General features: G+C 46.6%; 1 protein-coding gene across 1 annotated transcript; it reads left to right on the forward strand.

Annotated features, from left to right (window-relative positions):
* Positions 1–755: 755 nt before the first annotated feature.
* LOC311226566 (1-phosphatidylinositol phosphodiesterase) lies at positions 756–8,592 on the forward strand (the record flags this gene model as incomplete). Its single annotated transcript, XM_084311986.1, has 3 exons — positions 756–793; positions 4,368–4,938; positions 8,326–8,592. 3 exons carry the CDS (start codon positions 756–758, stop codon positions 8,590–8,592), a joined length of 876 nt encoding a protein of 291 aa, XP_084168112.1.
* Positions 8,593–11,021: the final 2,429 nt, after the last annotated feature.

The following is an 11,021-nucleotide window of genomic DNA, read 5'->3' on the forward strand; positions in this document are numbered from 1 at the left end:
ACTTGGGTAGAAGAGATTCACAGGTTTCAAATGATGCCACGGTTACGTCTGTCCTCCTAATCGCAAGCAAGACATGACCCTTTGCATTTTGACTATATCTGAACTATGTTTTTGAGTCCATTCACTGCTTGTTAACATCATTTTACAACCTTCGAAAAAACATATTTACAATCTGAATTTGGCAAAGATATTTAGAATCTGGGAGGGGCATATTATAGAATGCAGCCTCTATTAGTTCACCTAATAATAATAACTTCATTTTATATAGCGCCTTTCAAAAGACCCAAGGTCGCTTTACATAGGGGGGAGAAAATAACAAAAGTAACAAACATAGTGGACAGACACAACATACAAAGTGAGAAATTAGGGGTTAAAGGCCAAGTTGAAGAGGTGGAACTGGAATCGCCAATTGTGATAAACTGTGTCCGGGTGGTGAGGTAGGATTGAAACCAGGAGAGAAACCTACATTTACTGTATAGATTATGACAAATTACACTAGTTGTCTATGATAAACCAACCAGCAATATGCAAGTCAAAGGCAACTAGCATACAGTCATGATGCAAAGTAAACATACCTCTATCTTGATGGCTTTCGTCTGACTCTGGAGAGGACAGCAAGCGCATTTCCCATAATGTTGGTGTGTTCCTGTCCTGAATTAAAGCCTTCCTGACCTAATTTTCTTCTTTTGTGTTTAGACCCTGTTGTAATAACTGAGGAATCTGGCATTTTGACTAGTGTCAGACGAGGCCTAAACATGGGGAAGACATTTATGGAGCTGATAGTCTTTGCAGGGTGAGTATATTATTATAGAGCTGATAGTCCTCACAGGGTTAGTATATTATTATAGAGCTGATAGTCCTCACAGGGTTAGTATATTATTATAGAGCTGATAGTCTTGCAGGGTGAGTATATTATTATAGAGCTGATAGTCTTGCAGGGTTAGTATTATTATATAGCTGATAGTCCTTGTAGGTTTAGTATATTATTATTATTATTATTATTATTATTATTATAGAGCTGATAGTCCTTGTAACAAAGTATACGATGTACAGCTGATTAAACAGGAGTGTAGATAAAAGTAGGTAAGGGATATATACAGATATAGATATAGTACAGGTATGTAAAAAAGATTATGAGGCAGGTATATTCAGACAGATGTAGATACATATATGGTATATACAGCATTATTGTACATGCTATCATACTATCATATCAAGTTATATGGGTTATATGTAGGTATATAAATAGGTTTATAACAAAAAGGATTATATACAGGTATATTCAGACAGATGTGGATAAATATATATACAGTAAATATAAATGTATAAATATATTATTGTTGTTCATCATACAGAGTTATATGGGTAGACTAGTGTAACGGTTGTGACAACGTCACCTCAAACTACGATGCCCCGAGGGAGATTCGAACCCCGGTCTCCCACACCGCGGGCAGCAACACAGACCGCTATACCAAGAGGTGAATTCACTACTTCGCAACGTGTCTGTCTGTCTTTGAGGATGTGAGAGTGAGTTTAACCCATAGCACCGCTACTCACCCCAGCCCTTCTTGACTGCACTTCACGATACCATCCGTTAGTTTGAGGTAGGTAGTTATGATTATAGTGTAAGGTAGTTGTAGACAGTTTTGATTGATTGATTGAAAAGTTTATTAACAGATTGCAGAATGGGTACAGTACAGTACAGCTCAATACATACAATTGTTAAGGGGATGCAGACCAGAGAAAGACTTTCGTCTTGTTTACATCAGGGTCCCCCATTTTCAATTCATCATAACATATATGACATACATGACATACAGATAGACAGTACTGCTACATCTATACATTTATGACATATCAGATTTGCAAATACAGTACTGTTTGTGATACAAAAGTGTCCAGAAAAGGAGTGTATATACATTTGGCGTAGAAACTGTACATTGGAGGAGGTTGGTTGGGCGGGGTGGGGTTGGGTGGGTTGGGTGAGGGCTGAACATTGGATGTGGGGGGGGGGGGGGACACACACATTTTACACTGTACATTGGAATATTGACAAAGCCTTACTTGGTCATTTACTGTACAACTAGGTTAGGACATTTGTAGGGGCCAGTTTCGAATTGCAGTCTCACGTAGGTGTTTTTTGAGAGTGTTTTTGAAAGTGGGTAGTGATTCACATTCCTTTACAGCTTTAGGCAGGGCGTTCCACATTGATGTGGCATAATTACGAAACGTGTTTAGTCCCTTGTTTGAGCCGAATCTGGGTGAAGGCAGTAGAGGTATAAACTGAGTATAGGCAACATAATTCAGAGTTCGTACAGTCTGGGTAACAGAGCCATAGAGTATTGTATACATGTATATTAACATCTTTGGCATCAGAGCTCCTTATAAGGCAACTAATGATGCAGCCGTGTGAAAATGGACGCGGAAGCGCTTTGCGACCCATCGAAATTAGATTAGATAATATATTGGCATCATATATAGTACAGCTCTGTTAGGAATCCATGGTAAGAATGTTGAGTTCAAGTATGGCATGGAAGAATGGAGACGGAGAGGGTGCTGCTCTTCTCGAATATATGTTCTTTTTATTAACAGAAACACTTTGAGCGATAACAATACTTTACCAGGTAAAGCAGGAAGTAGCAATAAGGAAGGATACTTAGAAGAGAACTTAACAACAAAAGAGAATAGGGCGGTGAGAGATCCGACTTCTCGACCTAAAGCAAGGATAACTTTAAAGCATGATAACAGGCGAGATATCCGACTTCTGCCCATGGACGGCTGTTCCCAGTAACACTGCTGAAGAACCGACAGGGAGAGAGGGGCAAAGTATTACTATAAAGGCCTCAGTACAGCCAGCAGACCCAATCAGCACCAGTGACATAATTACAGGCAGGTGACAACAATCAAGGTAATTACTGAGACAGCACGTGACGACAATCAGATAATACAGAGACAGAGAGAGAATTCCAAGATGGCGGCTGGGCCTCCAATCCTGAATAGGGAGAGAAGCCCAGACGTTACAGTACCTCCCCCCGACGAACGGCACCTGACGTTCATCTGGGTGCCTCGGGATGCAGCCGGCGATAATCGTTGATGAGGCTGCGATCATTGATATCCCTTTGAGGCACACAGGAACGGTCTTCTAACCCGTACCCCTCCCAATCCACCAAGAACTGGAACCCCCTACCCCTCCGCCTACAACCCAAGATCCTCCGCACCGTGTAGACCGTTTGACCGTCAAGGATACGAGGCGGAGGAACCACAGGAAGTGGCGGGGACAAGACGGGCGGCTACGTGGCGTAGTGGGCAAGGCGCTCGCCACAAATGTGGAGACGCTGGGCTCGTCTGTTCGAGCCCAGCGCTCCACATTGCTTTCAGTTTAGCTGGTCGTTCATACTAATACACATTGGCCGTATTAGGGGGTGGGAAACTGATGGGTGGGGATCGGGCGTTGTGGACAGCGACTCCTACAGGTCGGTTGGTGCGCCTGCGCAGTAGAATCAGGAAGTGTCGGGGGCAGCGTGAGCCTCCCACGCGTTACTCCTCGCCACTGAGAGATCGAGCTGCGCAGGTGAAAAGATGCGACTGCTGTTACCTCAAGTACCGGAGGGGACTCGTGCTATGTATGACTTAGTCCACATTGCAGCCGGCTTGTGGGAGGCAAGAAACAGCGTTCGAGACAGGGGAGGGTTGAATTGGATGATACGAAATTGGGATGGGAGAAAAATAGAAAATGGGAGAAAAAGTGGATAAAAAAAAAAGTAATTATACATTTGTCCAAATTAATGGTGGCATCACAAATGTTGTAAAAACAACACACAAAAAGTTTAATATTTGCAATATATCAAATGCAAAGTAGATCTTTCTGGGGGGGATTATTACAGTCATGTGTCAATGATTAGCAACAACACTGGTTTTGATGGATTTTTTTGTTTTTTCTTTGTGCGTGTGAGAGAGAGAGAGAGAGAGAGAGAGAGAGAGAGAGAGAGAGAGAGAGAGAGAGAGAGAGACTCTCCAACTTGTGTGAGTTTAGACTGCGTTACCCTCTGTTGCACGACCGCCCCCCCCCCTTGCGACCCCCACTTTGGGAACCACTGCTCTAGAGCACCAGCATGTAAGAGCAAAACAATGATGTGCTTACATAGGATTACATAGGGTATTATTGTAATTATCGTACGCTGTACTATCAAACTAAGTTCAGATCAAACTGTCAAACTAGTTTGTACTAGTTGTCGGAAACATATTTTAGGTTCAACTAAACTTTATTCTGCACCTTTCTAAAAGCTCTGTGGATGTAAATGGTAAATGGCTGCACAAATGTTATCTGTAGCATCTTTAGTAACCCATCTTTTTTTTGTCATCGTTAGAATCGTCAGCTTGAGTAACAGTGCCATTCAAAGGCCCGACTACGACGACACGGCCAACCCGGAGTTCCTCAACCCCTCCTGGATGGCGAACGTTCCGGACAGCAGTCCGCTGTCCGAGGTCACCATGCCCGGCACCCACAACACCATGGCCGTGTACGGCGGCGCCCTCGCAGAGTGCCAGTCCTGGACCCTGGCGTCCCAGCTCCACGCCGGCGTGCGCTTCCTGGACATCCGCGTGCGGCACGTGAAGGGGAACCTGACCATCCACCACGGAGTGTCCTACCAGCGGGCGCACTTCGGCCACGTGCTGGAGGGCGTGGTGGACTTCCTGCGCGAGTACCCCAGCGAGACCGTGCTGATGCGCCTGAAGGAGGAGATGAGCGAGACCCACAACATCTACGGCGCCGTAGTGAGCTACATCCAGAGCTACGCACACTGGGACCTCCTGTGGCACAGCCGCCTGGTGCCGAGCATGGGCCAGGCCCGCGGGAAGCTTGTGGTCCTGCAGGACTTCGCCGGGCCGGACCTGGGAATGCGCTACCGCTCCCTGGAGATAGAAGACGACTGGATGGTAGGAGCTTATATCATTTTGGTTATTAGGGGTGTGTGGAATATAAATCCCAAAAGGATTCCATTGCGATTATTTAGGTCAAGATTTGAATCGTGATGAAATCTTGTTTTTTTTTCGACCGTGGTTTGATTCAATTTGATGTGTTTTGATCAAATTGAAGATGAAGATGTGACAGGTCTGCAACATCAATGTATTCACAGCGCCGACAAATAGATAAACACACCAATTCATTTTGATAAATATCACTAATTGATATATTCCTGTCCATGCATCATGATGCATTGCTTATTATTATTATAATTTTAATAATATAACTTGTTCCTTTCATTTAGAAATAGTTTGTGTGTGAAGAGATTTAAAACCAACATTTTAAAAAGCATATTTTTCCTCTCACCCGGAGTGCTATCTATCTATCCAACTAGTTTGGTGATTTGCCTAGTTTTGGGAGAAAACTGGTGTAGAGATGTCTGCCGTCACTCTATTGGACTGCTCCTGGCACCTATAGGTCACTCTATTGGACTGCTCCTGGCACCTATAGGTCACTATTGGACTGTCCTGGCACCTATAGGTCACTCTATTAGTCTATTGGACTGCTCCCCTGCTCCTGGCACCTATAGGTCACTCTATTGGACTGCTCCCCTGCTCCTGGCACCTATAGGTCACTCTATTGTACTGCTCCCCTGCTCCTGGCACCTATAGGTCACTCTATTGGACTGCTCCCCTGCTCCTGGCACCTATAGGTCACTCTATTGGACTGCTCCCCTGCTACTGGCACCTATAGGTCACTCTATTGGACTGCTCCCCTGCTCCTGGCACCTATAGGTCACTCTATTGTACTGCTCCCCTGCTCCTGGCACCTATAGGTCACTCTATTGTACTGCTCCCCTGCTCCTGGCACCTATAGGTCACTCTATTGGTGCTCTCCCTGAAAGAATTGCTCAATGTACCCATATTGTATATTGTATAGTGTTGTGACTTTATTCCTCTTTTACTTACTTTCTTTTTTACTGTATGAAGCACAATCTCAGGGACTCATACAGAACCAAGCATTTCACTGTAATGTACATGTACTTTATATGTGACAAATAAAAGCAAACTTGAACTTGCTTCTGTCAAGACCAGGACTGGGGACCCAAGATGCAAGATTGGCGGACACTGTCGTAATATAGAAGAAAAGGTGGTGAGTCTGTATCAGAGAAGGCAGGCAGGCAGGCAGTGGTGATCCTGAGACAGAAGAAACACAAAAATGAGCGGAGCACAAAAACACAGGAAAACTGACAAGAAATCTGTAGAGTAATATTTCTAAAGAGAGGCCTGAAACGTCACTACCAAGTAGCTGAGTTAACGATCTGACGAAGAGTGACTGAAGAACCGGGGTAGATGTACTGCAGGGCTGATGAAAAGATGGCTGACAGGTGTGGTTATTGAGCAGGTGAGTGGAATGAGCTGATTGCCAGGAAGCTGCCCATATATGGTCTGCAGGAAGCTGCTCCCCTCAGCTAACACACAGACAGGGACAGACAGGAGAAAAACAGGGGTAGGGGAGACACAGGAGACACAGGAGCCGCTGGATCATGACAGATTCTCTACTCGATCGATGCAGAGATGAACTTTGCTCCACCAACCAAACCAGGATCATTGGTCCCTCATCACCAGACACCACCACCAGACACCACCAGACACCACCAGACACCACCGCCGGAGACCACCACCAGACACCACCAGTCTCGCTCCCTCCTCCCTAGGTCCCTCATCACCAGACACCACCGCCGGAGACCACCACCAGACACCACCGCCGGAGACCACCACCAGACACCACCGCCGGAGACCACCACCAGTCTCGCTTCCTCCTCCCTAGGTGCTGTGACGTAGCGCGTAGAGGCCATCGATGGCGCTGTCCGGCTCCTTGTCAGGGTTATCCCACGGGAGGTGCTCTCCACTGTATGCCATCCTGAGTGACAGGCAGCGTTGTAGTCGAAGCATTAAATCTCAAGTCGGGTCTCGAGTCCCCAATGTTTGAGTCCGAGTCCAGGTCCGAGTCACCAAAGAAGAGCTAGAGTCGAGTCTGATTCGAGTCCCTGTTACCCTAGTCCAGGGGTCGGCAACCTGCGGCTCCGGAGCCGCATGCGGCTCTTTAGCCAATCAGTTGCGGCTCCCTGTGACACTGAAATTAAAAGATATTTCATCAACTAAAATATTTCTTTTTTCAAAGTGGACTATTTTTTATTTTATAAATGTTCCACAAATAAGGGAAGGACTCAAATATACCTGAATAGTTCAGGGTTTTATTTCAAAGTCGGTCTACAGACACTAGTGTTTTGTCTCCTCTTCTGTGTTTTATTTAAAAATAGGTCTACACAGACAGTATTTTTTCTCCTCTTCATAAGAGTTTGAGGTTTTCCTTTGTTATAACAGGTAAAAACAGCAATAAAAAGTCAAACATTTTCTTTTTGTTGCTTTATAATCCCATTAATGCAACAAACTGTGTGCTATAAGTATAAAGTATAATAAATCGCTAATTACTTTGGGTATGCAATTGTCAGGCGTTTTATGCTAAATGTGGGGTATGCTTCGGGATATATAAAACGTTATACACTGTGTTATCTTCATTTTAAGGGTAAATCGGTTGTGCGGCTCCCTGAGCATTTTATTTTGTGGGAGGGGGGAAAAGTGGCTCTTTTGATAGTAAAGGTTGCTGACCCCTGCCCTAGTCCGAGTCCAAGTCCTCAAGGTTGAGTCCACTCCACTCTGGCAGTCAAAGAGCTGACGTACAAATAAAAAAAGGTCTACATTATTGAATCATGACACAGCGCCGCGGTCACCAGGGGTGCAGTCGTGCACACACGCGGTTACACGCCGTGTTATTAGATCACTGAGGCAGAACTAAGTACGCGCGATCGCGCACGGATGTGTACTCGCGTGTACGCGTCCATTCGTTGTGACTGTACCCGGCCGGCGGCCACCGTTTTATCAATTAACAAGTCTGAGTCCTCGGCTGCACCTTCCGAGTCCGAATGCAGTCAATGCTCGAGTCCAAGTCCAAGTCCGAGTCATCAGTGCTCAAGTCCAAGTCGAGTCACGAGTCCTGAAAATCAGTCCATGACTCGGACTCGAGTACTACAACACTGGTGACAGGGTCATGAAGAGACATTGCTGTTGAGTCTTTCAAATAAATTGGATGCTTTGAGCGCCACAGACAGCGCCATTCAGCTCCATTGTATCGGAGTGACGGCAGACATCTCTACAGCAGATATCTCCAAGACTAAGAGAATCACACAGAAACTCTCCAGATAGATTTATAGCACTCCAGGCAAGGGGGGTAGAACATGTATACATAGTATATATTTTGGGTGAACTACTCCTTTTAAAGCTTGTCCTTCCCCTTAGGTCCCGACTCTCCTGCACGTGGAGGAGAAATGGCAGAGTGTGCACGAGCACCTGGAGGCGGCTGCGGTGGGCAACAAGGACGACGTCTTCCTCACCTTCGCCAGCGGATCCGGTGTCTTCGCCTACCCCAACGCCATCGCGCAGCGCATCAATGCCCGGCTGTACAACTACTTGACGCGGCATGCCGGGCACCGGCAGCGCTTCGGTATCATCACCATGGACTTCCCTGCCGCGCCGCTACTTCAAATGATCATTGACTTCAACTGAGAGGGGAAATGGAAACAGACTTTTGTTGTTGTTATTGTTGTTGTTGTTGTTGTTGTTGTTGTTGTTGTTATTATCATTCTACAAAAGTAGACATTTTCCTAAGACACATTTTTTTAAGAGTTTTGATTTATGAGCTCTCAATATTAAACAAAGGTGGAATCCTATGATGTCATCAAATTGCATTGCCTTGAGTTTTGGACAGTTCATCTCTGATACTATATATTAACTCATTCGGGGCCAGACCAGAGATATCTCGGGTTAACTCGCCGACGCTTGAGTGCCAAACCCGAGAAAAGTCGGGTTTTCATCGTTATTTCTTTTATTCGATATTTCCATTCATTATCCATCCAGGGAGCCTGGTGTTATCATAGGGAATGAGTCCAATACCGCCACCTGGTAGGATGCGGCCGGTATTGCACATCCTTTGAAACTCTGTGTATTGGGCTGTGCGTCGATTATATTGGTCCGGGCAGACTTTTCCATGCCGGCTTGAGGAGCGTTGAATCATCCAGATGGATGATGTATGGCGGATTATGTTGGCGACACGAACGACACCAATACTGGGACTCGCGATCAGATCATTGGAATATTCTTTTTGGGGCAGATCCTAGTCAAGGTAAGGGCTATATGATATAAATCTTGCATTGATCAAAGCATGCCTTCATTGCGATCCGAGCGTATGTGTGTAACGCTAGTCCATAACGTATTCCGTTGGTGACGATCAAAGCATACAAAAACGACCCCCCTCCCAGGCACGGCTGAGTGGCGCAGTGGGCAAGGCCCTCGCCACTAATGCAGGAGATGCTGGTATCGAGCCCAGCTCTCTGCGTTGCTACCGGCTTGGCCGGTCGTTCATACTAACACAATTGGCAGTGTTAGGGGTGGGAAAGCCGGTGGGTGGGGATTGGACGTTGTGGACAGCGACTCCTACAGGTCGGTTGGTGCGCCTGTGTAGCAGAATCAGGAAGTATCGGGGGCAGCGTGAGCCTCCCACGCGTTACTCCTCGCCACTGAGAGATCACGCTGTTCAGGTGAAAAGATGCGACAGCTGCCTCCTCGTGTACCGGAGGGGACACGTGATGCAAGGCTTGGTCCTCACTGCAGCCGACCAGTGGGAGGAAATAACGGGGCGGACCTGACGCTCAGCGGGTGGGCCATCGAGGTACTGTTTTTGAGCAGTCAGCGCCTCTGTGTAGTTCGTGGTCCTCCAGGCACGGTCGAGCCATGCTCTTGCTAAGGAACCTGTCAGCCTGGGTTAAAGGAGCAACCCTCTTCAAGGAGTGGTTGTCTCCCCGGTATACCAGTGATCGCACGGTGTACCGGACGCCCCCCCCCCCCCCACCTGGTACAGCAGTTTGGGAGGTGCGGCTGCGTCAGAGACTCAGGACTCGTCCTGAACCCCCACCTTCCAGTCAACGATTCGTTAGAACATGGAACTTTCCTGACGAAGGGGAGGTGGTGTCACAGACGACGCCTGGGGAGGACACGATGCCTCTGCCTCGTTGTCCTCACCAGGTCCCTTTGGTCGGGTTCTAGCTCCTGGACCCGACAGAGAGCCCTGTTGCTCATGCGGTCCAGGGGGCCTTTTTTTCACACGGTCTACTCACCTTGTGCATTTTTTGGGTACTGCACCCTTTTTTCGCACAGTCTGTCTTCTATCCCTCTGCTCCTCACTAGGACGGCCCGGACCCTCCCAGTTGTTCTGGTGGTTGTAAAGGGGACCTCAGCAGGTACATTTATCGGCGTACGCGTCCTGCTCTGCCCACTTGTCCAATATGGCGAAGCAGAACGCGAAGCCAGTCTAGAAATATAACGAAGTTTATCCTATAACCCTAGTTATAAGAGTACTGGCAAGCGTTCTGCTTTGCGCCCTGAGGACCCCTGACTGTCTTTCGAATGAAGTTCAGACTCGGGATGGAGGAGCACAGCACGCCACCGGGTTATATACGTGACCGGGAGTGGCATGGGTAGATGAAGCTGCATGAGAAATACTTTCAATGTATACAATCTGTATAACGAGCAAGTCCAATATGGCGAGGCAGACGCTTGCCAGTACTCATATAACTAGGGTTATAGGATAACCTTCGTTGTTGGTAGTAGTATCTGCCACAAACCATGTGCATTCTCAATCAATCAAAAAAAGTTGGTCAGTTAGTCAAGAATCATTCAATCAATCAATTTTGTTTCTAATTTCTTTCATAATTTGATTACTGGAAGACTGAAGACTCTAGCAGGAGCACTCATTCAAGGGTACTACGACTATGCTTGCACCTCATGGTACCAAAGCACCTCAAAGGCACTAAAAAACAAATTACAAACATCTCAAAACAAGCTAGTCAGACTACTACTTGACCTGACTCCTAGAACCCACCTCACCCCTGCCCACTTTGACAACCTAGGATGGCTTAGAGTAGACGACAGAGTACAGC

This window comes from Notolepis coatsorum (assembly GCF_963971535.1).
Source record: "Notolepis coatsorum genome assembly, chromosome: 4".
Taxonomy (NCBI): domain Eukaryota; kingdom Metazoa; phylum Chordata; class Actinopteri; order Aulopiformes; family Paralepididae; genus Notolepis; species Notolepis coatsorum.